The 27909-nt window shown below is 42.4% G+C and overlaps 1 protein-coding gene across 3 annotated transcripts in view; it reads left to right on the forward strand.

The window, feature by feature from the left end:
- The first annotated feature begins 52 nt into the window (after window positions 1–52).
- Window positions 53–27909, forward strand: part of LOC114847060 (glucosidase 2 subunit beta-like) — a 94186-nt gene continuing 66329 nt past the window's right edge. For all 3 annotated transcript variants that reach the window (XR_008696663.1, XM_029136364.3, XM_055514617.1), the window contains exons 1-8: window positions 53–256; window positions 583–699; window positions 1546–1641; window positions 3613–3670; window positions 4367–4484; window positions 7958–8087; window positions 13768–13834; window positions 17443–17521. Coding sequence is in view for 2 of the 3 variants with exons in the window: in XM_029136364.3 (XP_028992197.1) it covers window positions 175–256; window positions 583–699; window positions 1546–1641; window positions 3613–3670; window positions 4367–4484; window positions 7958–8087; window positions 13768–13834; window positions 17443–17521 (747 nt within the window). In the remaining variant the exon portion in view is untranslated. The remainder of the gene's footprint in view (window positions 257–582; window positions 700–1545; window positions 1642–3612; window positions 3671–4366; window positions 4485–7957; window positions 8088–13767; window positions 13835–17442; window positions 17522–27909) is intronic.

Consider the following 27909-nt stretch of genomic DNA (forward strand, 5'->3'; position numbering starts at 1 on the left):
AATGCATCGCACGTGACCCAAACGACAACCAATAGATGAGCGTCACGTGACTCCTTGTTTCAGGAAGTCGTGGCCTAGCCAGCTCTGAGTTAGATGTATGTAATGGATTTGAAAAGCGTTTGAGCGGGTCATTCAGACACTGGGAAGAGACAGGCCCCAGTTCCGCCCTCTGACATGTTCTTTCAAATTATATTCGCCGCTGTCTTCTCGGGTGGACTTGTGGACGCGCGGAAAATAAGAGGGATATCCTCGTCCTGTAAGTTGCCCGTGTCCTGCTAGCTAGCGTCTGTAGCTAACGGTAGCTTCACCTTTGTGGAACAACGTCACCTGCTTTAGCGAGACGTGTCCCCGAGAGCCCTTCGCACCAAACACAGACCACACGTTAAGTTGCTCACGCTGTCATTGGTTTGTAACACCTGCTCGTGCCGCTGGGTGTTTCTGACAGCACCGGCCATTTACGCAGAATAAAAAGATTAAATGTCGCTCGACTCCTGTTATATCGTGTGGTTGTTTGTTTGTTGCCGAGCTGAGGTTCATAGTAATCAACAGACACCCGTCTGTTATGTTTCCAATCTGTGACAGACAAGCGTTTCTACAGGGAGAGGAAGTCGTTCCTGTGCATTGATGGCTCGAAAATCATCCCGTTCGAGCAGGTGAACGATGATTACTGCGACTGTGACGATGGCTCCGATGAACCAGGTGAAACGTTGGCTCAGTGAACGAGTGGGCGTCTGCTTGTGATGTTAGACGGCGAGTCATCGCACGCTCATGTGTCAGCCACACTAAACACTTCTGTTTATAGCATGATGTTATATATTTTGACGTTTCTGTTGTGTTTGGCTTCATTATGTAAACTATAAGTAACGCCGTTGTGCGTCACCCGATAGCGTTTCAAAACCTATTTTTTGTCAGGCTCTAGAATAAAACATACTTTTGCTGCAGTGTGCGTCACACAGGTCAAAACGGAAAGATGTCTTTTCATCATGATAGTCACACAGTGAGATTGTGCAAAATCAAAATCAGAAACAACCTTTACTTGTGAAAACACTGTTCATGAATACAAAACATGGCATAGCTGGATGGCATAGTTTGCCCGGCAGATCTGGATCATCGATCAATCAAAGATCAATTTGGAAAGTCAGTTAATGTTTATAAGTTTTAAACATCAGTTTTCTTATAGAAGAGTTTTTAATGGAGATATGTAGAGGATGAATGAGAGAACGAATCATACCTTCATTACATTCTTAGTGAATTAACTACTCTGAAATTTGAGCTTAATGTGTTTACTAGTAAATCAGAAGAACTGTGGTACTGCTTCGATTTAGTTCTAGTTGTACATAACTTCCATAAAGTCACTTATAATGTAATTTTGGCTATAGGTAAACAAAAAGAAACTATGGAATGCAAGAAAATACTGATGATAATGATATGACAACAACCTGTATGTAACAGTTAAAATGGTAGAAAGGGAGTGTTGTCCTTTGTAAAGATTTTGATTAGATGCATGTTTGTTAAAATGCTTTTATGCATTGCTAACTCTTGTAGGCACCTCCGCTTGCCCTCGTGGACGATTCTACTGCACAAATCTGGGTTTTCGTCCACACTACATCCCATCGTCACGAGTCAACGATGGCATCTGTGGTAAGGCTGTTAATGTCGCATCACAGTGGGATGATTTATATATTATACTTAACTAATGCTAGCGATGGAAAAATGTAATGCTGCAGCTTTTAGCCTTATCATATAGATTTTTTGGTAGAAGGAGGTTTTTGGTTTTTAAAAATATGTTCAATATGTTCTATGTATTGGGAGAATAGTTGTACTGTTTGTTTTGGCCGCTTTGTGTATTTTGCAGACATGTACAGGAATTCACATTCTACATCATGACAGGAAGCTGAGATTCTGGTGTGCACACTGTCACTGCTCTTTGTAGTGTAAACAAACAGCTGAAGTAGACAGAGCAAACAAAACATGGATCTGCAGCACACATACTTACGTGTACACACACTTGTCTCCGTGCTCAGCTTTCCTGGAAACCCCTTCCTGCTCTTCTCAAGGTTTTTATCCATCCTTTCCTGTGGAAGATGCTATGTACTATACTTATTCCGTCTTTTGTTCTCCAGCAGTTTGTCACTTTGGATAAAATCAATACTTTCTGCTGTCGATGTCCCCCCTCCGTCACCAGCATTAGATGCCATGCAACCATAGAAAATTGAAAGAATGAAGAATGAAGGAACAGTGGGGGACATTTCTCAAAGCTTCCTTCTCTCTTTCCTCCCTGCTTTGTTCTGCTCCCACTTCTTCTCTCACCTTCCCTGCCTTGAATAGCGCTGCTTAACAGTTAACATGTCTTCCTTTTCATTCGGCTTGTGTTGGCTTCCTCTCCTGGGCTGTAATGCTCTTGTTCCACTGGTCACCAGTGAGGTTCAGGATAATTGAGAGGTTTCACACTGCGCCTACTCTCCTGGGTAAAAGATCTGAGCCAAAACCAGATCTGAGCACTTATAAAACACCATGCAGCTGATCTTAAAACTGACTGATCCCAAGAGAGCCCTTTTTGGACCGGAGAAAAGGGTTTAATGCAGACAGCACCAAGGCCCTAGCTTCATCTTTAAGGGCCTTTAAGATGAGGTGGAGCAGCACATTTCAATGAGAAGAAGGCACATTTTGACCCTATTAGAGTAAGACAACAGGTTTCATTTTGACAGGTACACGCAGTATAACAATGTCTGTTATTTGTTAGTAGTTTGCTTCAGAATGACATATACTTGCCCACACCTCAAGTCCAGTACAGGATCTTCGCTTTGATATTGTGCACTTCATGTTTTCTGTCAAATACGATTTTTAACTTCATTATTAGTTCTGTTGGCGTTAGCAAGAATATAAAAAATGATCAAAGCAGAGACTACGTTTATATGGACAAAAGAAGTAGTTTGGTATTTTGGTATTATTTGCTCTCTTTCCACGAATAAGATGAGAAAGTTGACACCACTCTCACATGTGTCTGTTAATGAGAAAACTACTCCCAGCAGCTGGTGCTTGCTGGCCTGGGTCTCATCTTTACGGCTTCTCTACAGATAAGCGCATACAATGTGTTGTCAGGTGCAGGCAGGTAGATTGTGTTACATATTTAGCCCTTTAGGGGTTGGGTTAATATTTACAGTGTAGATAATGTGGCCTAAAAGTAAAACAAGCATTTTCTTAACTGCCATTTATTTTCTTTCTCTTTTTTTGTAAATAATCATTTTGAATGAATTGTCAGATAGTAACAACAAATAGGAGAGTGCCACCTGTGCACAGCATTTAGAAATGTCCTATTTTTCTACATGTCAGAGTAGACTTTAGTTGCTTAAATATTTAATTTCTGCTGTCATAACACCAGGCTTTTATGACAATTATGAGCTGTAAGCAGGAAAGAAAAGGAATGTAATGGTTAACCTGTTGTGTTTTTATAGTGTATTGTTTCAGAGCTGAATCTGTGTTAATCAATTATGTAATCATTACATCATTTTGAATAAAGGCGTGCTGCTTAAATCCCCTTGTTGATTTGTTCTTTTCTCCTCTGTTCTCCTGAATGTGCCTTGGATTGGTTCCTCCTGTGTCTCTCGCCAGATTGCTGCGATGCTTCAGATGAATACAACAGCCACGCTCACTGCCAGAACACTTGCTGGTCAGTGGAAAACTGTGATTCAATATTTATAAAATAACACATTTCAACTATAGCTATGTCAGTGGAGGCTCAGGCATCGCTAAAGAAGTAAATATTTACTCCATCCATTGTGTTTGGACATTACATGTTGGGCACTGATGAAAATGCAGATTTGATTTGATTGGGTTTGTCTTTAGCATATGGCTGTTTATCATGGCAGCAGTGGGAAGCTTCCTGCTGCACCGCCTCATAGCGAGTCATTGGATGTGCCACCAGGGGGCATGGTGTCACTATGATTTAAGCAGCTGAAAGTAGATTAAGTAGTTTCGTGCTTTTTTTGATGTATATGCCAAATGCAGAGTTGTAGCCTGTTGTGTAAACGTACCTTCTAATACAGTAACCGCTTCTCTTCTTGACAGTCCTGTGTTATTTCCTTCACTGCCATTCCCCTCAAAACCACATACAAGCAGAGTATATCTCATTATGTTTTCACCGGGTCCACACTCATATTGTGTTTGCCAGACTTCAAAAACAATTTAGTTCAGCCTCAGAGCATCAGCCCCATCTTATTTACTATTATATTTTCCCATTTGGATTCTTGCTGCAATGTGGACCCTTAAAAAATTGGATTTCACCTTCTCAATGACCGGAGCCGGGGTGGCTGATGTTTTTCCAGTAATGATGGGACTGTGCTTCCTCTCCCTCGCTCTCCTGCAGGAATCTGGGGCAGAAAGAGAGAGCCTACGTGGAGGTCCAGATGAGAACCTTGGATGAGGGCTTGCGACTCAAGCAGCAGCTGATTGAGGAGGGTGTGCTGCTCTGGAGGGAGAAACAGGTACGCTGGGTCCTGCTGCAATAACGGCTGCCATATTCCCTGAAGTAATAACAGGGGATAGTGATCCAGGATTACTCTTAAAAGATTTATGCTTTTCCTTCTTTGTGACCACCAGTGAATGTAGTTTAAATCATGTGGAGTGGAACCTGCACTAATGTATACCACGTGCATATCTACTGTACTCATTCCCTAACAACTACTGTATTTGTTTACATCACTGAGCATAATGGCTAAGCTAATGTTGAACCTTCGGGGGTGAAAATGTTCACCACCTTCACAGCCGTCAAAGGTTTGGGACAGTTCAGGAGTAGGTGTAGTTGAGGCCGAGCTGCACAGCATGACTGATATGATGCCTCTGTATCTGTAACCAATTTGCTGGCACTAGAATGGAGTGCATCCTTTAACCAGCATATTAAAGTCTTGACTCTAGTTGGTGCCCATTGCAGTCAGCTTCCTGACAGGTAATTTGAGTGGTTTCCAAAAAAAACCCAAAAAACAAAACAGTGATGCTTGAAAGTTTTGAGAACCCTTTAGAATTTTGTCTGTTTCTGTGTGAATGTGCTGCAAAACATGATGGTGGTTGTTCGTGCTGCTCCGAAAACTGAAGAGAATCCAGATAAATCAATTAGAAAGAACCACTTCATTTCTCTGCAAATGATCCACTTATAGATATCAGTGTGGCAAAATATGTGATCCTCTAGAACAGTGGTATTGTTTAAAGGGCAACGTTTGCTTCACCATCATTTTCGTCTGGAATTTTTGGGTTCTGTGGTTTAGGAGCTTCAAGATTAGATCGTGCATTTCTTTGGTTTCCTGTACCTGACGTCTTAATGTCGTGGCTTTAAATCTGGCCAGAACACTCGCTTTTTCTTTTTAAATTGTTGTCAGAAACAAAATTATAGAGAATGCCCTGAAAATTATCATGAAAATGTTCCAGTGTGCTTGTGGTTTGTGGCTATTGTTTCAGTCAGACTCAATAGATTTAATTAACCTTTCACCTCAGCCACTTGAGCTGCCAATCAGCACGCACAGCGTTATTGCCTGGCTCGCTAGCGAACGCGCACTTGATTGATAGGGACGTCGAGGTTAATTTGCATTTATATGTGTTGTGCTGTGAGAATTCCTGCTCTAAATGAGCAGCTTGTGCTGCGTGATGCTGTTTTGACCATACGTGTTGGTGCCAGCCTGCTGCTACAGGCGTCTGCTGTGCCGTTTCCAGCACCAACCTTAGCCCACTGTGCAGATAGTTTTTGCCTCGTCAAACGTGAGGTGTTAGGTGCTTTGTAGCTCCGAGAACTGTCAGAAAGCATACATCCTGTCATTAGCTCACTTGCATCAGCCTGCTGCTGATTTTACACTCGTATCCATCCAAGGCATCAGGTGAGCCTTCTCTTGCCAAGACGTCTCATGTGACTGGGCTTCATTTGCGATCACTCAACAGATGTGAGACGGATCCCGCTTTAAATCATGCATCATTCTCTTAAGCAGAGCTTTAAGATAAGCAGAGGCCACTTCACACTTTTTCCTTTTGCTCTCCATTTGCACATCCAGTTCAACAAGCACTAGCCCGAATTAAAAACCGGAGCCCTGGAGCTTGGTGCAATTTAAATTGGTAAATTTCCCAGCTGAGGATCTCTTTAGATGTTTTTTAAGTTATATTTACTGGTTCACTGGTCTCATTACTTAATGTGTTATTGTGCTTTAGGTAATACAAGACGCCCTCCCACCACTGCTAGATGGTCAAGTGTGGCTCATTACTGATGTACTGTTAAAAGTTAATTTTCCTTATTTTCAGGAGAACATAGTACAAAACTCTAAGAGCAGTTGTATTTAAATGGTGATGTACAATATAAACATGCAAATATTTAGCTGGGACTAACTGGAAGCTGTAATGTTACAGCAGCACATTTCACAGTTGTGTGACTTTTTCAGGGCTGCCCTTAATCCTTGTGTTAGTTTGTGTATTGATTATGTGAGAAATTGCTTTATTTCAAGGTGTTTCAGAGCACTTTAGAGCAATGGCTTTATTAAAACGCACAGAAGAGGGTCAGGCTTGTTTAAAGCGGCATTGCTTGTAATGAAGGGTACAGATAAATAAGATGCCACTTCTTTTACAGAGATTCTCACTGAAGGCCACTTTTTGTCACACTCACTCACACGTCTGATTTGCCAGCTGATGGTCTCTGAGTGTGTACCCTGCTCTCCTTCTTTCTGTTGGGCTCTTTTCTTATATCCCCTGTTCTCTTCTGTGGCGGCTGATTGGCAGATCGAGGCTGAAGTGTCACCCAGCTCTCCAAGCCCCGCTGCACATTGTGATCCTCTTCTCGCGGCGTGTGTCTGTTGATATGGCGGGGTTACCTCGAGGGTCTCGTCTTAGAAACCCAGCACAATGACTCCAGAGTGACCTCACAGTTCAAGTGTTGAAGAAAAATCTTCTGTAAGGGAAGACGCTCAGTAGAAGAATGTTTTAATCAAATTAATGTGTGTGTTCACAGTAAAAGCAGAGTATAGCATGTCAACACCACTTACCCTAGAGCCAGCAATGACTGGAAACCTTAGGGGATATTAATTAAAATCCTCTTTGTGGATAGTTGTGATTATCCTTATATTATATCAAGCAAGAATTTGTTCTCAGCCCAAAAGGAGCTATTTTTTTAGCTTAAAATCCTGATTTTGTACAAAAATGCATGTGATGATGTGCATTTGTTTTGGCGTTGTGTCTTGTGGAACTTTTGCGCAGTATGAATGTTATTCACTAGTAAATATGTACTCAAAATGGTGCCCATAAATCACTGCAGCAAACCCAAGGCTAAGCAAGCAGCGTGGCCTAGAAAGCTAGTCATCCCTATCCGAACCAGGCAGAATCCATCACCGCTTTATGAGAGTCTCCGAGAAGGGATGGGGAGGCAGTATAGACACACACACGCACACACACACTGCTCTTTCATATTAATTGGTTCATTACAGAGAGTGATGATAGGTTGTGCTTGCTTGTCAGAAGCTGTCATTTTTAGTTTGACAACAACACCTCACCTTAACAACATGCAAGCGATTCAAATAGTCCATTGTGTAGATCAGAGCGCTGTCAGTTTTTGATATACACAGACCCGTTCTGAGGTAGTGGAGGACAAGCATATAGAAACATAACACTTCTGTTATTTTGAAAGGATACTGTGACTTTGCATGTGCTGTATTTGGAGTCCTGTGGGTGATTAAAGGATCTGTCAGATTCAAATTTTCAGCCAAAGATCTTAAAGCGTGACTAGAGTCAGTGAGCTGGGACCGGATGTAAAGTTACATGGGAACAGAATTCATCCGACACGTTCTTGTAATGGCTTCTTTCATCTTTGACGGCATTTCAGATGTGGGACATGTTGTACTGTAAGTTCCACCAAGGCACAGTATGAGAAGTAGCAGCTGAAGAGTTTGCCATCTAACTTAATGTTGGATTTGGGTTTCTCATCTCTTGTAAGGCCCAGCTCAGAGAGCTCCAGCAAGTAGCAGAGGACCTGCAGATCAAACTGGAAGAACACCGGAGACGCAAACATGAGGCCGACCAACTCAAAGAGCAGACGTTAAAGGCGCTTGCAGCAGGTGACAGCGGTGAGTGTCGTGCCACCTTCAAACTGCTATGATTTGGTTTAGGTCCATTGCTGAGAATTGCTCCAGTTTGCAGACCTAGTTAGGTCATTATTATGGCTACCACGGGGCAGCTCTCGTTTCATTTCATTGAACAAAAGTAAATTGACCTCAGCACCTCAGGCCAGATGGCCAAGATGACAAATGGTAGAACACTGAAAAAAGCTGGAAGGGTTAAATACAAATGCCCGTGTCACTGAAATAAATGGGCTGGTAGGAACGAACGGCAGTAAATTGCAGTCCCACCGTTCTTCCTTTCACGTTCCTCAAACCTTTAGAGCGAAGTTGGTTATGACTCACGGGGAAATTCCCTTATCGCTCAGAGCACAAGCTGGCTCTGCATTTAAGTGACGTTCAAGCTATGTGAATCTGCAGAAACTTGTGGTACTGGGGAGAAAATGGGCTCAGCCATTTTCACCGTGGAAGCCCATAAGGATTTAGAATAATTATGGGTATGCAGAGAAGGCAGGGGATTGAGATTTCCGAGCCTAAATGAGCTCAAAGTTTCAGATTTTTAGATTGTAGCACAGGGGGAACGGGAAAATGAGTAAATGTGTGTGTATAGTTTGTCTTTTGAACAAATTTATGTTGTGTCAAATAACAGTGATTAAAAATATCCGTGTCCTTCTCATGTCCTTCCATGTGAAGTGTTTGCTATTGATTGTCCGCTGTCAAACTGCCCCTCAATTAGAGCTTGTGATTACGGTAAATGTCATTTGACTTTGGCTCATCCTCTGGAACACGCATCCATCATGCTTCCCACTGTGCGAGCTGACCTTTGCCGGATGCCTCGGCCCCCGAATTCCTGAGCCTGTCATCCTCTGCTTCCATTACTGCTCATCTTCACGGAGTAACAACCATGAATTTTAATTTTCACGGGTGCGCTGACACTTCTTGGCTGAGGAATTGCACTGTACATGTCAGTAAAATCTACTACGTTGGCATTATATCTATGTAGGCCTTGACAATGCACATCCAGTGGTAGTTTGTGTGCGTGTGGTGATAGCTTTGTTCACTGACGTTTGAAAAAAAGTTTCCGGGGCCTAAAGGCTACTTATCCAGCTTTTATTCACTGCTTGCAGACTAAGACAGTACATGTGGATTAATAGTTGAATTTCAATGAATAAGCACCATTAATCTGCCACAGTACAACTCTGCAAACCCTTATGGCTCCCTGATGAGCTGTCCTGCTATTATTTTGCATAGCAGGCTGATAAAGCTTCTGTGCTCGTTTTGATTTTATTCCAGGGTTAAAGTATGTACAGCATAAGTGATGTAATGATCAAGGAAGTCATTTTATACTTTCATATTTCATGGAATGTTTATGTGATCTGGCTGATGCATGTCCCTGAGCTTGGATTTTAGTCCTTGGGGCTAAAAAAAACACATCTTAGTACTTTTTTCTGATGATTTTCTTACAATACAGTTTGAAATGACACAATTAATAATTATAATTTGCATTTACATTTTGTGTTCATGTTAATACAGTGGAAGTGAAGGAGGAGGAGCAGCCTTAACTTATCGTAGACCTTTGCTCACAATGTATGCAGTTCTTCAGAAACCTGCAATTACTGGAAAACCCATTTCCCGAAAGGCTTTCACTTCTGTGCAGTGCTTAAAAACTAAATTCTGTGATTTATAAACTCCGTTGAATTTCGACTAATCTTGAAGAAGTTCAGTGGAATCATTTTCAATGTTGTCACTGAGCTTGGTGCCTAGAGTCCAGTAAAAATAGTTGCACGGTGGTGTGTTGTGGTAATTTTGCATCATCGTAGTGCTTTTAGTTTAGGGGACTGACGATACTTGTGTTTTGCTATTGTAAGTTGAATGTTTGCCCAGTCGTGCTACTCAACAGTGGTGGCCGCTCTTATTTAAATCTCCTCTGTGTTGCCCTTTACATTTTCATCAGTAGATGAACCTGGACTGCAGGCAGGCACCTAATGAAACACAGCTTGCACACAATGAGACCTGTAGTTGTTCTGATGAAAGATTCACTTGCATCCAGGGAGGAAACATTTCTTGATGGCAGCATATGACCCTGCTGCACTTCTGCACAGAATTAATGTGGCTTCAACCGTGCGTAAGACATTCTAGAGTTGCAGTTTTAGCTGTGTGTGTCTGTGAGTGTCAGTGTTTTATTTTTATCTTTTTAGCACATAATGCTTTATTCATCAAGTTAGCATTGTGGTTCTTCATTAAATTTAGCTCAGGGTGCTTGAAACATGCACACGTTCATCACAAATGTCCCATAGTTCATAAACCTTATATACTGTATGTCCTCTAGATGATAAACTGACATGGTCACGTCTTAATTGGTTATTTTGTCTTATACCATACCACCCGTAAGGGTGGATTGTATGTTGGAGCCTTTCTCAGCTGTCTTCTGGGCGAAAATCTTTTTATTAGAAAAACTAACAAAACATTTGCCTTTAAAAAATTAGGCTTTAGAGGACTTTTAAGGATAAATATTGAGCCCCATCAATTAAATATAGCAAAGAAACTCTGTTTTTCAAGTGCTTTCCATTTATGAATTGTCAGTAGCAGTTGTCAAAATAGGAATGAAAAGCCAGAAGAACAAGCAGCTGAGCCTGCAAAGTAGATCTAAAGTCTTTCCTTTTTACTGTGGCTGTCGCTCAAGCATTTCTCCAGGGCTTCATGCACAGTTATTGAGATGTTTTAAAGGGCCAGACCATTTGTAACCTTAAAGGAGATTTGTTTCTTTGTTTTTGTTACAACTCAAAGAAAAAGAAAGTTGCAGAACTCTGAGAATTGGGACCATTTTACCGGGGAGAGCAGTAGGATAACATATTGTAGTCCCTCAGGAGCTGGCTAGCACTAATCTAACACCAGAACCTGTCAGGCAGACGCTGGGCTGTGTGTGTTGTGAAACTGACAGTACAGTTCCATGGGAGGAGGCAGAGAAGGAACCTATGAGATCTACGGAGCTGGCACAGAGGCAGAGGGTGCGGCTGGGAACATAAGGTCTGCCCGTGGAGGTTGGCTGGAAAGGCAGATCAGGCTCCCCGCTGTGAACCCATCACTATAAAACAAAACAATACACAGCTCTCATAGTGCGGTGGGTTCCAGGAAACTTGTGCCACCTATTGCTATAAACATAAAGGCATTCATAATTAGTTTAGCTGGCTAGCTAGCAGGCTATGGTGGTAGCCACGTGCAGTTTAGCTCCACAGTTTAACTTGTGTTGAAGGCTGCCCCTCCACTAAACAAGTGGCGAATCCAGTATTTATAGTTGCATTTAACAGTCTACACTGAATCCTGAATAAGAACCGCGTCGCGGTCACAGAGGACACTGATTGTGCTTGAATGTTTTTGCAGAATTCCTTCCTAATGCCATCTGTGATAAGGTTTTGGGTTCACATGGAGGTTCCCTGCTCTCTAATGATGTTTATTTGATATGATCCCCTCATGCAGAGACAGTCTGCATTTTACATCTGTTGCTCTTTTTAATGGCGCTTCCAAACATGCAATGCTGCATGGCCTCAGAGTTCACCCACAGTTCATCCAGTGTTTGACCTGATTGTACAAACCACCTCCCGTGTAATTGCAGTTTTGTGCACGAATGCAGCTGCAGACAGCCCACAGAGTAAATTAGGTGTATGGACAGGTCAGGTTGTCTCAGTACTTTGCTATGTCACCTAATATGTCCAACATAGTCATGGCATGCTGAGTCATGCATTTGTCCAGGAATAATAGACCCATAATTTAACTGTAGCGTATGTGAGTTAATTGTTTAACTGTTTCTTTCTTTAGCTGCCTTTTAAAGCTAAATCTGTTTTCATCTAAAACACACTTTTACCTCATGCTGTATATTCAGCTCTCCAATCACCAGTAGGCAGATTACTTACACCAATAGGTCTTGATATAAAGGTTAAAATTGAATTTAAAACATGGACACAGGCTGAATGTAAAACTGAAGTGTTCCTTTAAATTGTCCACTGTCCAATAAAATCAAAGTTGTAAAAGCTCATTTGCGCTCAGATCCCATCTCTAAACATCTTACTTTCTCAGACAGAGACAGAGGTAATTTCCTGGGTAGAAATACTGCTTATAGCTTCTAATAGAAAGCAGAATGTGTGCTTTGTTAGCCTTGGAGTGCAGAGCCCTCAATAACATAGGAGGCTCAGTGTGGATAACATGGTCTGTAGCCTAGGCATAGATCTGCAGTCTCCTGCTGATATGTTCCATTTTCTCTGTTCTCTTTGTGCCTCTCTTTATTTTATGAGTGTGCTGCGCTATCGCCAGGGCAACATGGGTGGATGAGTGATGGTGTCCATTAGTAAACATAGCCCACTATATGTGCCATCGGCCTAAAGAGCCAATGTCTTCAACCTCCTTTCTCTCTTTCTTCACCCTCCTACTCTCTTCTTACTCATTTTCGAGATTCTTCCCCACTCTTCCTTTTACCTTTTACCACATCGCCCCCCCGCCTCCGCTCCATCTCTTCCCTTCCTCTCCTCCCTTCGCCATCTATTCTCCTTATGGTTGTTTTTCATAGCTACAGCTCTGCAGTGGAGGGAGGGATGAGACCATTTCTCTTCCTGCTTTGTGCACTCATTTTTGTGAGGCGGAGCGACTTGAGGATGCGTTGAGAATGTCAAGCATTAGGCTGGGAATAGAGCGCCGTTCAAACAAAAGAATAGGCCGCTAATATGACAGATGCTGTGTGTATTGCAGAAGAATATTAGCGAATCTTGTTTTCCTACCCTCGGTTGAGCAGAGTCAACAACGGGGGGGCGAGGATTCTGGCTTCTTTATAGACTTTTGCTGCTTTCTGTCGTGTTGTGGGGGGAAAAAATGTTGCGTGCATCGTTTTAAACTTAAATCTAAAAAAAAAACGCACAGCTTTATAAATATGGAATTATGGCAGTTTGGCAAGGCTGAATTCATGAAATGCAGCTCACTCAAGGCAGGCGCTTCGCTTTACGTTGGGGGAAAAAAATGCTAGTTTTACAATTAGCTTTTCTGTAATTAGCACGGAATGGTAATTGCGACGGATGTGCAATTAGCATTATGTAAAGTGCCTCTCCCCAGACTGAGGGGCCAATCAGTTTGCTCCTTTACTTTCTCTGTTCTGCTGATGATGTGGGAGACGTTTAGTGCCGAAACATAGGAGAATTTCCTCTCCCTCCCACTCCAATGAATGCGATTCACAAAATGAATCCAGTTGGGGTCACATGCTCGCTGGTAAAGGGGGGTTCAGGAAGTTTCTGCGTCTCCTTTTCATCTGCCTGTGAATATGAATGGAGAAGAGGGAAATCACTGTCATACCAGCCGTTACAGCACAAGGACTCCTGATTGCATTCTGGACTCTAACATGCTTTTTTTCCCTACAGGGAAACCAAATGTTCTTGCACAGCGTGACTGACTCATTGCCTGATTGCCAAAGAACCTCCATCCTCCTCCCCCCAACTCATCTCCTCATATTTTTAAATCCAGCTCCAGCTTCATCTTTTCTCTATCCCTATCTCAGTTTGTGTGTAGATGGATTAGTGTTTATATGCTGGTTTCTGATGAAACATAGTTTTGTGATAAAATTATTAATAACCCCTCATCAGGACTTATTGTGATTCTAACATTTGCTGGTTAAGAGACTGTGTCTGACATTTCTGATTCTCGTCTTTAGGTCTAGGACGTTGGAACAGAACAGTATCCTCTGTTTTCCAGTTACTGGACAGTAACGGAGATGGCAGGTAAATAGTATGGTGATCACCTTATTGTTGACAACGCCAACATTTAGCCCCAGTTCTTAGCTATGACTGATGCAATGTCATTTCTCTGTATCTAAGTCTGCCAGCCTTAGAGCTTATTATAACTTGCATACAGCATTTTTGCAATCAAAATTTTATTTACACTAATTGTTTGGCTACTTAAAGCTTACATGAGTGGGATCAATGGAGCCTGCTTTTTAGGACATCCACCTGTGCTTTTAATACCCAAACATCAATATTTCACTCACAAGTCTGTGTGAAAAAGCTTCTGTTACAATATTTGGATTCCTATGAAATCAAATACCTAAAGCTTATCTCCTCCAGCCTTGGACTTCAAAAAACTACTACCTTGGGCATGGGGACTGTGGTGTGTGAAAAGAGCAGCAAGGTTAAATGTTTTACATCTAGCTTCACACTTTAGGGGATGTTTTCCTCGTGTAATATGCTGATATATTAACTTTTATAACCCAAATCAGCAGCTGAAGAATTAGGACTATTTAAGCAATGTGGAGACTCTAATATATGTAGTAAATGCAGGTATTGGATGTTTAGACAATTAATTAACTAGCTAATTACTGAAAATGGACCTGCCTCAGGGCTGGTATTCATTTCTTTAGAAAGCATTGTGTATAGAGACAAGGGCAGCTTGATGTAATATTGTGAGAAAACCTGCTAATGCAGCAAAGTTAGGCAAAAACAACATAAAGATACAGAACATTTTCTGCGCCCACAGTTTCCTGCATATGCTCTAAGAAAAAGGGATGTTTCACGAATATCTAATTGTAATTCATAATAATTCAATACTTGTCTAAGACACCGATAAGATTTAGTCTCATCAGTTTAAATAAAGAAGCTCCATCTCATTCTCAACTTCCTGTGTGCGTTTTTCAGCGATTGTCAAACAGTAATTCATCGCTTTATCTACATTCTTTAATCTCCATTTCCCAGCAGACCCACTTGTTGCCTCTTGCACGGTGCCCCAGCCTCCTCTGAGCCACCCATGCTGACTAACGTGCTGCCGTGAGCAGTGTTTAACCTCTGCCATCTTTAAACTGAATGGCATCCATTTTGCTTCGCAGCAAGTTGCCTTGATGAGCTGGTGGTTTGCGGAAAAAAAACCCAAGTGCATGATATTTTGCCCCCTTCACGCTTTTCTTTCCCCATCTATCCTCACCCTCACATTCTTCTCCTTCCCACACCATGACTGGAAAAAAAAATCAATACTGCTTAAGCTAACTGGGCATATTCTCCCGGAAAGGAAGCGGGCTGGGCATAGTAAACTGAAGGCGCTATAAAACATATGGCTGCAATGAAGATGAAGTGCTTGTGCAGCGATTTTCCGGGGAGCGCTGTGTGCCCACTTATGCATTTCTGCGCCTGCATGTGTACCATTATTCAGCCCTTCTGCACCCCCCTCCATCCCTGCCCCGCGTCCCCCGCCCATTCACGCCACCCCGCCATCCCAAGCGGCATCTGTGCTTAAACAAACACATTGCTAAGCTGAAATATCTGCAAGTGTCGCGTATTTTTATACAGCCATTGTTTCCGTCCATCACTCGGTGAATTTGGTGAGCGGGCTGTCTGCAGGCAGGACATGTATTGACGCCTATTTGAATAAAGCAGGTCGCGGAAGCTTTTTATACCTATGCTTCACTGCCATCTTCTTCCCCCACAGACGCTGTGCAGCTTACACGCCCCAGCGTCAAGCTTGATTTAGTTGCCGTTATGATATATGCAAAGTCGAAAGTCACCGGCACACCTCGCGCCTGCACACTGCCAGGCACTTTGCTGACTTTGAACTGGATTAGCATGCACATGGCAGACTCTTTATCTTGTAGAAAAAAGCTGTTGGCTTTGTCGCTAATGACACTTAGCAAAATACTACTCCGTCCTTAATCCACTCGATTGGAATTGCTAATTACTTTAAATGTTGATTCCCCGATGAACTAGTCGAATTTTTGGTGTCTTATTTATCCACCAGTGACAAAAATAGGAATGGCTTTGTCATGAACTTTTCAAATTGCTTTAGATACTGATTATTGTACTGCTGGAAAATAATACTAATTATTGTTGTTTAGGCACCAGGACATTTAGGTATCTTCAGTAAGTAGTTGTGTTTCTGTTCAAAAGTTTTGCTTTGCATTATGGGTAAGCCGTTCCCGTCACACACTATGGACTCCCTCACCATTATTCCATCCTGAACCTTGTCAAGCACCGCACACAAGTGCAACCCACTGTGCCAGCTGGCAGGCAGTTGGCAGCCCAGTGCAGGATTAACTGGTACCAGTATGCTGGGCTATAAATAGAGTCTACCAACTGCTTCAGGAAATGAACCATGATGGAGCCTCCCAAAGGCCCACGAACAGGTTGTGCTTTTTATCCCCTCCCCTCTGTCAGGATTTATTAGTCTATGTGTGAGGGAGTGAGTTCCCTAATGCTTATTACGGTCTGCCTCAGTCAAACCTACTGTAGGTTTACATTGCAATCCACCTGCTCATATGCTGTAATGCTTTATATTGGTGTAAATGTCCTCTATGGCTGGAGCTGCAGACTGTTTTCATTAGGCTTGTTTTTCCGGAGCTTCAGCGCTGCCCCACATTGCAGCGAGCCCACGTCTTTCTCCCACACTTACCCCGAACATTGATTCCCTGTAGTGGGACAAGCGATTTGCTTTGTATGTTTACCTGCACTTCTGCTTTTAATGGACTCCCGGGATTGATCTCGGCTATGCCGTCATTATCGCAGCTCAGTCGTGTTAGTTTAGCTAGAACCTGTGGAAGAAAGACGGCGGCGGGGAGGAATGGCTGTAGGAAAGATCTGAGGGTTCTGGGATGAGAAGCGGTGTGTGTGGTTTTGTTTGTACTCCATGTTGCATGGTGTTGTGCGCCACTCCGATCCAGACAGGCTCGAAGAACAGAGGATCTCTATCAGCACAGTGTCAGATAAGCCCAAACTCACCTAAAGAACGAGCTCACCCAAAAATAAATATCTTCAACTCCCAGGCATATCAACTGTGAACATCCAGCAAAGGTTTTTATTTTCATTTCGACATACAGTGAGTTAGCAAATGCGGCATTTTGCTGCTCTTTTCCAGAGTGAGGCTGGTTCATTGAAGAGTCAGATACCTTCAGACATATATTTTACAAAGCCAAAATATTGTACTTTGGGTCAAAATGTGAAATGTGTGAATGTTTAATTGATAATGTTCAGGATTCTTCTTGTGTGTCCACGTTTCATGTAAGCAGGTTGTTGGTGTCAGTTGCCATGGTGACAGCATTGACGTCCTTAGCAGAATGATGGAAATCAAATGATGAAATCATCCCAATGCATTCAAAGGAATCTGTCTAGATCTGTGCTTCAATCCACGAGAATGCAAAGACACTGTTTACATTCACTTTAGTTATTACAATTGAGTCGATGAATCCATGACTTTGACTCAGCTTGTTTAAGTTTTAGGTAGTTTAGTAGGTTTTATGATTTAACTTGAAGTTGGATGTTTTTGGGCATTGTACTTATTACCTATATTACATGCAGTTCAATTCCTACTGTTCTCATGCTTAACTCTCTGCTTATGCTTTTTTTTAACACAGTATAACAGTGGATGAAGTCCAGGCTAAAGTGTCATTTGTCCATGATGAGGAGCAAATTCTTTCAGAGGAAGAAGCAGCGGTAAGTTATATTTATTCATATGTATTATTTTTATTTCTAATATTGTGTAGACATTAACGTATCAGCATGTGTTTGAATTGTTGGTGGTGTTTTACGAGCTTAGAATAGAAAAGAATAGTCTTTATTGTCTTTATTTACTGTAACAGGTATGACAAAATTTAAAAGTGCTCTGCAGTCAGTGCTAAAAGAACAAGCAAAGTGCTAGGTCCTAAAGATAAAATTACTAAAACCGAGAACAAAGCAAGAATAAATATACCTAAGAAAAGGAACATAACGTTCACACATACAAGCTTTATTTCTCAGCAGCATTCCGAGTTGTTATTGCAGTGGTCCATTTGTCCTTATATAGTATATAGCCTGTAGGCAGTCGTTCAAACAGGCAGTGACCAGGGTGTGAGGTGTCTTTCATAGACAACGGGGGCTGTGTAGGTTTCTGGTGTGGGGAGAGGGCAGCCGGCCCTTTTCTGCAGTGTTGATGACCCTTTGGAGCCACTGTACAGCTAGCATACCAGATGCTTATACAGTATGTTAGCATACTTTGCATACTTTTGCTTGGTAGAAGGATACCAGTAGCCTCTGTGTAATGTTATTCTTCCTGAGTAAAACTGCTCTGAGGTGTCTGACACCCTTTCCACACGGTCCCCATTGACAATTAATGGCGGAATTTCTGTCTATTATCAGTTCTTTGCTCTTGAAGTGTTGAAGAGAAGGTTATTGTTTCAAGCAGCATGTTTACAATGATTGAAATGTTCCATGATTAAAATGCAGTTAAAGTGCTTACAGTTTAAGATGATGATTGAATAATATCGGTATGAAGAAACAGGAGTTCAATTCTTATATTATCAACAATATAGGCAGCTGATGCAGGAAATTATATTGTTATCTAAGGGTGTGCGCTCCTGAAGCAGCTGCTATGAAATGGGAGTAAAATGTTTTTTGGTGGGATTATTTTCTTCTATAAATTAAAATAAAGAATCTAATTAGTTTCCACATCATAAATACAGTACATTACATTATTTGCCATATTGTCACTGTGTTTTTCACATCAAGGCAGCGGATGTACATCTCCAGCCGCTTTGCCTCCTTTGTGATTGCTGCATCTTGTTTGCTGCTGACTTTCTGCCTGGCTTTGCTGTTTCCTCCACTCGTACAACAGGGCCCCTTCCACATTCATTTGAATTCTGCACAGGACAAGCACAGTTTCCCAAAAGCGTCCTTTTTTTCCATTCCCCCCCCTCAAGCTTCAACGTGTGAGAATGTGGCTGTCTGCTTCACTTTAAACTTGTTGAGTCTCTTACCAGGCAGCAGATATATCAAAATCTCTGGCTGTAAACAAAATGGCTGGAGCTCAATCTCTTCCTCTCCCTGTTCCCTTTTCTGCTATAAATGGCAATTGGTATGTGCAAACACACACACACACACACACACACACACACACACACACACACACACACACACACACACACACACACACACACACACACACACACACACACACACGGAGGGAGAAAGGGAACCTCAGCTCGTTTCTCCCACTGCAAAGCAGAAAAAAAGTTCAGCTTGTGAAGAGGCTGTCACGAAGCTGCAAATGTGTTGTTAAAAATGTGTGCAAATTCATGTTTGCACTATAGGTCTACTGTAACGTCCTCTGCTCCGTAAGTGCTGATAGGGTGCTTCTTGTGTTGGATGAGTAATTTTAGCTCCCGTGAAACGTGTGACTCAAGAAATTGACGCGAGCAGCGCTAACGCCGTCACCAGCACGAGCCATTGTTTATTTGCCGGCCACCGGGAGGACGTCCCCCATGGATGCGGCTGCATCTGAAGAGGACGAATCAGCCTGAACATGCATGAAAATGTGTGCTTAACGGCAAGCACCGCACAGGGTGATCAGGCTGGGCAAATTAAAGGCGGTTCCGCTGACAGTTGTTAACAGGTGATAATGTTAGAACTGACAAGTGGCCTTGTGTTAGCGCCTCCATCAAGCTCTGAGGGCAGCAGTTACTCCATATAAGATGCTAATTCTGTGGATCGGCAGATGGGTTTTATATAAATGCTGTCCTCTGTTATCACCTCTCTTGTCATGCCACTACATCTGGCCACGTGAAGCACAATAACAATGTTCTAAAGAAAGCAAAGGAACGCTATTTCCTTTTGAATCCGTTTCTGCAAAAACAGAGCCACATGGATCTTTTTTTTTTTTCTTGCGCCGTTATTCAATTTGTGTCATTTTCACACCTTTTCCTTAGTTTCCCCCTTCTTTTCCCTTGCTCTTAAGAAGCTTTGGCCTCCACAGAAAATTCACTTTCCACTTCAGCGGCCCAGATAATTCAAGAACAGAGAGGATTTTCAGGAGAACAATTTGATGATCAAAGGAGGCACTCCACTCGGGAGGGAAACGGGATATTCTGAAGTGGTGCTCCTGCAGCATTCTATCATTACGTTATAGCTCTCCATTCCTGTACAAACCGCCGCTCATGTAGATTCAAGTTCAGTCATACTTAATCATAATTGCAAGTATCCGAGAATGTGTTTTTGTCTTCTCTTACAGTGCGTTTAATGCAGCACAGTGAGGACTGTCCTCCTTTTTTTTTGCATTACTGTAGGACAATACATTCGCAGAAGCGCCATGTGTGACCAAGCTCAGACTGCAGCTATGTGCTGGTGAACAGAGCTGCAGGAAATTGCCTTCTGTGAAGAAATAGGCATTTTTGCCGAGGTGAATTTCACTTATTCACTTGCCGCCTTTCAAAGCCCTCACACAGCAGCAGAAACAGAGGCAGCGCACAATATGTTACTCTTCTTTTTTTAAACTAGGAATCGCCTGATTAAAGAAAAAGTCAACATTTGATGTTCCGGCACTTCTTGGCGGTGATAAAAGGAGAGCAAAGTTGGGGGGGTTGAACGTATAGATGAAAAAGGTTGCTGTAGGTGCTTGAATGGTTGGGAAATGACAACAACAGCTTGCGAGTGGAAATCTCTCCCGTTTCACAGAGCACTGGATGTACCCCAGAGGCTCCTATGTACAGTAGTATGGCTGGCACCCGTTGGTAATGAGAGGAATGAAGACGTCGTAGCTGCGAGGAGCTGGAGCATGGGCAGAGAGAAACAGAAGCTTAAAGACGTCATTATAATGAACTCTGTGGCATCTGTGCCGTGAAGAAACCCTGAAGATATAGACTCTGTGGACGAAACACGTCTGGTTCCCTCTGTCTTCAGTTTTATATGATGCCATGAACTACATGTTTGAGATTTAGAAAACGCCAGTCTGCTTTTAAATGCTTCATTTAGTTGAAAAGATCATTTTCACTTTATTTTCCATAGGTTGACTGAACAATTTAAATTCACTGTACAGTATATGGAGATGGATTTTTATCACTGGTGCCAGATGAGATAATTCAAAGTCATGGCTGTGAATTGTTTATTTCGTAGCTGTAGATTTTGTTCACATCACTAGACTTTCATCACCAGGTCAATATGTCCTCACTTCTCTAATGGTGTTAGAGAAGTTTAGATTTTTTCATTATTATTGTCATTCTTCCTTTTCTCCATTGTTATTAGTGAATGAATTTAGCACAATGTCTTAAAAGGTGAAACAACACTCGTTAGTGCTGCAGGAATAGGTTGATTTGTGGTTAATGAACTAAATCTCCAAAAAACGTTTGTGTGCACAAATAAGCATTTTGAGACACTTTTGACAATTGTGATCTTCCAAATATTACACTTAGAACCTTTCCTCATTTAATATCTATGCCCAGTGTTGTTCATAGAAAATAAGTAATTAAAAAATGTCACCTTGGTCTGTGAGAAATTACCATGGCATTTTTCACAATTGTCTGGCATTTTACAGACCGTAATTAACTAAGAAGTTAATCATAAAAAATAAACAAACTAATGCCTAATAAAAGACTGTGGAAAAACTTGCACGAATCATTTATTATCTAACAAAACATTCATTTTTAACAATTATGTAAAATGCAGTTTATCGATTAATTAGTAACACAAATAACACTTCCTGATCATCAGTAACAGCAGTAAACACTTTCCTTATGGCATTCATCGCTTTGTACCATTTTTTTTTAAACTCAGTGACAGATTGACAACATCCCACGGTGCCAGAAAGCACCTGCAAAGCAGACAGACCGACGTGGCTTCACCTCTCTGTCTCTGCAACAACACTGAGCTCTATTGATGTTCACAACATCTGCGACCCCCCCCCTCCACCCAGCTACAAACAAACACCCAGAGCCTGGCACTGCCCTGCACCCTTACCCACCACCCAGCAAGGTCAGCCGCTCGGCCCGGCTCTTCACACCATCTGTTTGAGCTGGTTGACATTTGGCCCGAGCCAACGCTGAAATCTCACTTCAGAGGGGGCTCGGCATTTTTGCATTCTGCTCCTGTGTGTCAGCACGGCGGGCCTCGGCTGTGTCCTTACTGCAACCTGAAGATGCTAAATCAGTGTGCAAGATATTCGTGAAGAGAGAGACGCAGTCGTGCATTAGATCATTGTCGAGGCTAATAAATACTTTTCGTACAGTGTGGCGTATCAGCTATCACCCTGATAGTGATTGCTGCACATCTAATCAGCGCACAACACTGTGGAATCGTAATTCAAATCAATGCCAAATGAACAGGAAGGCAGGCGTTAGATGAAATACAGCTTGATGAGGTCTCAGCGGCCTCCAGAAGGGGGCAGCACGCCACTGAGTTCAACGTCAGCTAATGGAAAAATAGAAAGTCACATTCACAGGTCATTTAATCTCTTTGTTTTGTCATGGACTGGGGCCTCTGGTGCTGTTTTGCTGCCTTGCTCCCTCGGAGAGAGAGAGAAAGAGAGAGAGCGAGGGAGAGAGAGACATCCATCCTCTTCAGAAATGAGGTTTTCTCATTTGCCTGAAAGAATCTCCCTTTCGGAGGCATTCGTACGGAGGTTTTGTGAGATTGCAGTGATTCTAGGGTGGAACGTGTGTGTTCTGGAGAGACTCTGGTTCTGCTGGGTGCTGTAGGAACTGTTTTACTGCCCGTATTTAACTTTGTGAAACGCCTTATTGGAGGCTGTTGCGTCAGAGGAACTGTGAAGTTGAATATCTGCAGACCTAAGCTGTACTTAGGATTCCATCCTTACTAAACGTACTGCATGGATGTAGGCCATGATGTTACTTCACAGCGCATGCACAGGCTCGCCATCCCGCGCCGTCTTTGCTACTGCTTGTTGGGTTTTGCATATTCCGGCTAGAATATCATCTTGTCATAAAGCCTTGTGGATATTTAAGCCTCGCTGAGGGCTGATGGGAGGGAAAAAGGGGCTTGTCTGTGCCTTTCCCCCAATTCATTCATCACCTTCTATCAAGCACGTCACATTTCTGCTTCCCAGCTGGAGCACTTTCATGTTATATAATGTAAAATGACAGCCTGAAACCAGAGGTGGAGTGATATGCAGTTTTTAGAGCTGAGGGAAAGAAAATGGACCTGCTAAAAGACGCTGTAACGTGTCATGTTCTTTTGAGATAGGAGGACAGTGAGGCGAGGCGGAGGAGGAGGGGCCCGGCCCGGCGAGTGATCCCCCCGGTGCCTGAGAGAGACTTTTTTATTTGTTTTGTGCTCCACACCTGACACTCCTCAATCTCCCGTCCTGACCTCCTCGTCGGCAACTCTAATCTTCGTCTTTTGTTATGTAACGGTGGAGATTGGATGCGCCCGGGGTCGCACGGGCGGCACAGGTAATGGAACCAGTGGGAGGTCAGTGGCAGGAGAGCAGAGTGAAGAGGCGTCATTTGGCGCTGCCTCAACAAGTCCTGACAGAGGTTCCTCAAGTCAAGAGGTGTCTTGTCCATCTATCTTTATGAATCTCTGTCTATATACAGGATGTCTGACTCGCCATTTTCTTGACTTAATTCTTCTTTGCGCAGTTTGAGAACACAAAACAAAATTATTGACGAATGTGAAAAAAAATCAGGTACAACAGTAAGAGTGTCTGAAATGATAAAATTCAATTTTGGACTTTGTAAAGTTGAGTCACACAGCTGTGCTTATACAACTTTTACTCCATCAATGGGAATTCTGCCTTACAAGCTGCACTGACGAGCCGGCCTGAAAGCGAGCTCAAGGCAATCATTTGTATTCTTATCAGCTTTAACCACTTGACAAATACTATTGATGGTGCACCCGTGTAACTGCAGCTCCTTAGAGCAGGATACACACAGCGTCCGGGAGGATAGACACGGTTTCCTCTGAGATAGTCTATGCTAGTGATTCCCGGGTGAATGCACTGATCAGAACACAGGTTCACACAGGAGCAGGCTCTGAATGCTCTTATAAGCTTTAGAAAACATTTAGAGGGATTAATCCTAAATTATGCTAATGACCAAAGCTAGATGATGTTTTTATTTCATTTTAATGGTGCAGTGTGGCTGATTACATTAATATTATCCTAATATTGTGGCTCTGTTATGTTTTTGGAAGACAAATGATACTTACACAAACATGGATGCTTTATTAAAGAAAGAATTCAAAATATTTGCCTCCTTGATCTGATTTCAGCCGAAAAAAAAATAGTTGTCTAAATGTCCATCGACATCGTTTAATAGCCTCATCTCTTTTAGAAGCGTTTGCAGCCGCTGGTGGAAAATAATATTTTCCCATACAGTTGACGCCATCGCATGTCCAGTAAAGCCTGTCGATGGCTTTAAATAGGAAGCTGCAGCAGTGGCGGATAAAATAATTAACTAACAATGAATATATGGATGCCCCATTTTCTACAAATCCCTCCTACATACTGTTGGTAGGAACCACTACGGTTTACAGCCGTAGTGGTGGAATCTGCCTTTAACAATTAAAGGATATTAATGTAAACCCAGCCTGCCTACAGTAGTTCTGTACACAGCGTAAATGAATTAGATGTTGCAGATAATGCAGATGTTTATAGTTTTAGGTTTGAGGAATGAGGTCCCTACCTCATATAAGACAACCTATATCAATAACTGCAGCATTAGCCAAATTACTGTAAATACTGCATAAATGCTTTTAAAAAGTCTGAGCTGAATCAAACGTGAGTCGTCTCTGGTTTTAGGCTGAAGCTAAATACACACGGATCTAGGACACATAATTGTAAATGCCTCTAACATTATAGTGTTTTTAAAATCAAATCGAACTGTGGTTTAGTTCACTAACTCTCAAACACGTCATTGTTGATTAATTATAGCATCAGAAATGGTTTCAAGGACAATATTCAGTGGCTTTTTATGTTTACTTGCTCTTTTCTCGTCTCGAGCGTCTCACTTTCTTTCGATAATGAAACCCAACTGTTTGTTTACTCCACAGCTCAGTATTTTCCTGCAACCATCGAGTCACATCATATATCCTCTGACCCCACACACTAGCTCCTGAAGGACCTTATATCCTTAGCAGGGAAACAGTTGATGTGTTTTGTGTTTCCATGGTGACCCCTCCACACAGCACGTAAGACAATAATGAAAGCTCTCAGAGGCCGTAGGGGCACCAGAATAGTGCACGTCCTCAACGTTTCAGCTATTGTGGCAAGAGTTACACAACCTGACTTTCACCCTGAGAATGTTTCATTCCCCCATCATCTTAGGGCTTTTGAGACCAGCAAAGATTGGGCTTGCTAGCAAAGGGATGACACACGGAATGACAAAACTCCTGTGTCTGTCTGTCAGGCTTGGTCTTTATCCGACTGACATTTGCTGGCTCAGGCTCATCCAGGCTCTGGCGAAGCCAGGGATAAGAGTCAGACACAGATGGCTTTTTCCTTTGCAGTTCTGTGTAGTGGAAGATTCATAGGGGGAAAATGTTTCCAAATCTTCATCCTGTTTTTACAGACTCTTTGAAATATAATTGCCTCTACAACAGTAGGAGAAACTGAAATCTATACATAGTGCACCATTGTTTTCGTAATGCGCCGCTGTGGAGCGCTTTATGGTTTTTTTTTTCTGTGCTGACCCAAACTATCGGTGATTAAGCCTGTTACTTCAGCAGAGACATTTCTTGTCCTCTGACTAAGACAGAGGCAAGAGAACAATGTAAGAATGCCTCTGTGCCATTTAAAACTGATGAGCCGAAGCCAGCTTGAAGGAGGAGAGGGGAGGTGTAGGTGTTAAATTGATTGGCGAGAGAAAAAAGCATCTGCTTTGCAATAGCTTAACAGTTGCCTCAGAAGCACGCCTGCTTTTGTTTCCAAACAAGAATACCCACTTCTGTGTGCCGAGGAGTGTCGCCTTCAGAAGAAATGTGTGAGAGGGATAGAAATTGTTGCATAAGAAACATTTAGAGGCATCTTCTGTTTTTTTTTTGCAGCTCACTGGAACCTTGATCTGTTTTCTTTTTTTTTAAATAGCTGCCTCAAAACTTTCTGTTCTCTAGGCAGTTCAGATTTAATACGTGGGCAGAGAACAAAAGACGGGGTGTCCGGGGTTAAAGTCAGCAGCTGATCCAATGACAGAAGCGGTACCGATGCGAGCGGGTCCCAGGTGTAGTCATGACTCAAGTAGCACTCCAGGATAGAGGCTTGTGATTGAGGGGCCAAGAAGTGAAAGGGAGGCATGGGGCATCATGGGAGCTCGGGCCCCGTGTGACAGGCTGCCTGTTGTGTGCACACTCCCTGACAGCCAGAGAAGGAAAGAGACAGGACACCTGACTCCTCTAACCTTCACCAAAGTAAGACTCAGACTTCACTTACTGAACAGCAGTGGCATGAATGTGCACCTCAGCAAGGTGTTGGGTCGCCAGACGTCACGAGTTCAGATACAGGATTTTTTTTTTTTTTTTGCTGACGGAACCGGCCAAAATGCAACGAGAAGACTTTTCTGTCTGGAGATTTTTTCCACATTGCGCAGTGCTGGAGATGAGCCATTGGCATCCTGCACAGCACAGTCAGGCTTATCTGCACAATTCTCCCTGCACTGACGAGACAGGCTACGCTCGCACCTTAGTGATTATTGGATGCCTCCAAATCAATGAAGCTGGTTATGGTTTGGATCCAAGGTAAACAGTATCCTAGAATACATGTTGTATGTCAAGTCAATGTGGACTCTAATGAACCGAGGCTGCGTTCCCCCGAGTAATACCAGGCCTGCAAAAATATACAACTTAAAATCCCATGAATAGATGTTGCAACAAAATGATTATCCTACTGATGCATTGTGGGAAAAAACCTTTCAGCTTGCCAATCACACTGATCAACTACGACATAATGAGGAATCATTGCATTGATAAAAACATAATCAAGGTGCCACTTCTGCTCCACAGATGATTTGAGTCATGCTTATGCCAGGAATGTAAGAAATGTGCTGTATCGGTGCTGCAGATTAGATCATGTAAGACACAGTCCTGTAATTATTCTGATGACATTTCCTGATGTTCCTGCCATTTGTATAGTGTGTGCGTCTTGTTATGAAATGCTTTTTTTTTACATGTGGAGGGTGTGGCTGAGCTCAAGCCAGGATCAGTATTGTTGTCACTCCGGCCCCCTTCCTGCCTCTGCCCCCTTCTCTTTTCTCAAGCACTCCACTCACTCCCTCTACAGACTGACATTTATTAATTAAATATGGTGTACTGCCGCAGGATGTGCTTCCCTTTCCACTATCTCCAGACACTAATAATTACATTGGCATTTAGCTCCGTGATAGGCCGACCCTATGGCCTTTATGAAATGTTCCCTGGGCCCGGATACTGAGCAAAATATAGACTGATGTGACGCTATATATATTGATCCATCTGCCTATCTTCATGCTTTTTCTAAGAACAGAGGCAGCACTCATTAGCTTGCTCAAAGAATGTAACAACACCTTCATCTGATTTGACATCATTAAAGGTGGAAATTGAGCCTTGGTGCACTGTAAAATGTAACCTGTTAATTTGACCTAAACTTTTATGTCATGAGCTGAGTACTTCAACTAACTTTAAAAGGTTTTAAGGTTATTTAGCATCATAGCTGCGAGGTTGTGCGCTCACAATATATCAATCCGTACGTGTTGATTAGCATATGAATATAAAAAATAATAAAAACTAAACTACTACTTATTACTAATACCTGGACATAATTTTGGGTTAACATAATTACTGTGAACTTTCAATCTAATTCATCCATCAGCTCATCATATCAATTAGAAGTTCAAAGGATTACAGGAATTTGTTAATCTTGTATATTTCCCCTCTTTGGATGCACGGGGAAGGTCAGCGGTTTCACAGAGCAGTGTGAGGAAGTCTCTCCAGGTTTGTCTGAATCATCTCAGATCTCCAAATTAAACTTTAGATTTCAGCATCGTTTTGTTTTTACAAAAAAGGTTTCAGTGGATCCGTCCGAGCTTTAAATTGGACTTTTGGACTCGGGGGATCATGTGTTCTGGCATCTTGGGAAATCGCCCTCTGAC

The sequence above is a fragment of the Betta splendens genome, chromosome 2 (assembly GCF_900634795.4).
Source record: "Betta splendens chromosome 2, fBetSpl5.4, whole genome shotgun sequence".
Classification (NCBI taxonomy): Eukaryota; Metazoa; Chordata; class Actinopteri; order Anabantiformes; family Osphronemidae; genus Betta; species Betta splendens.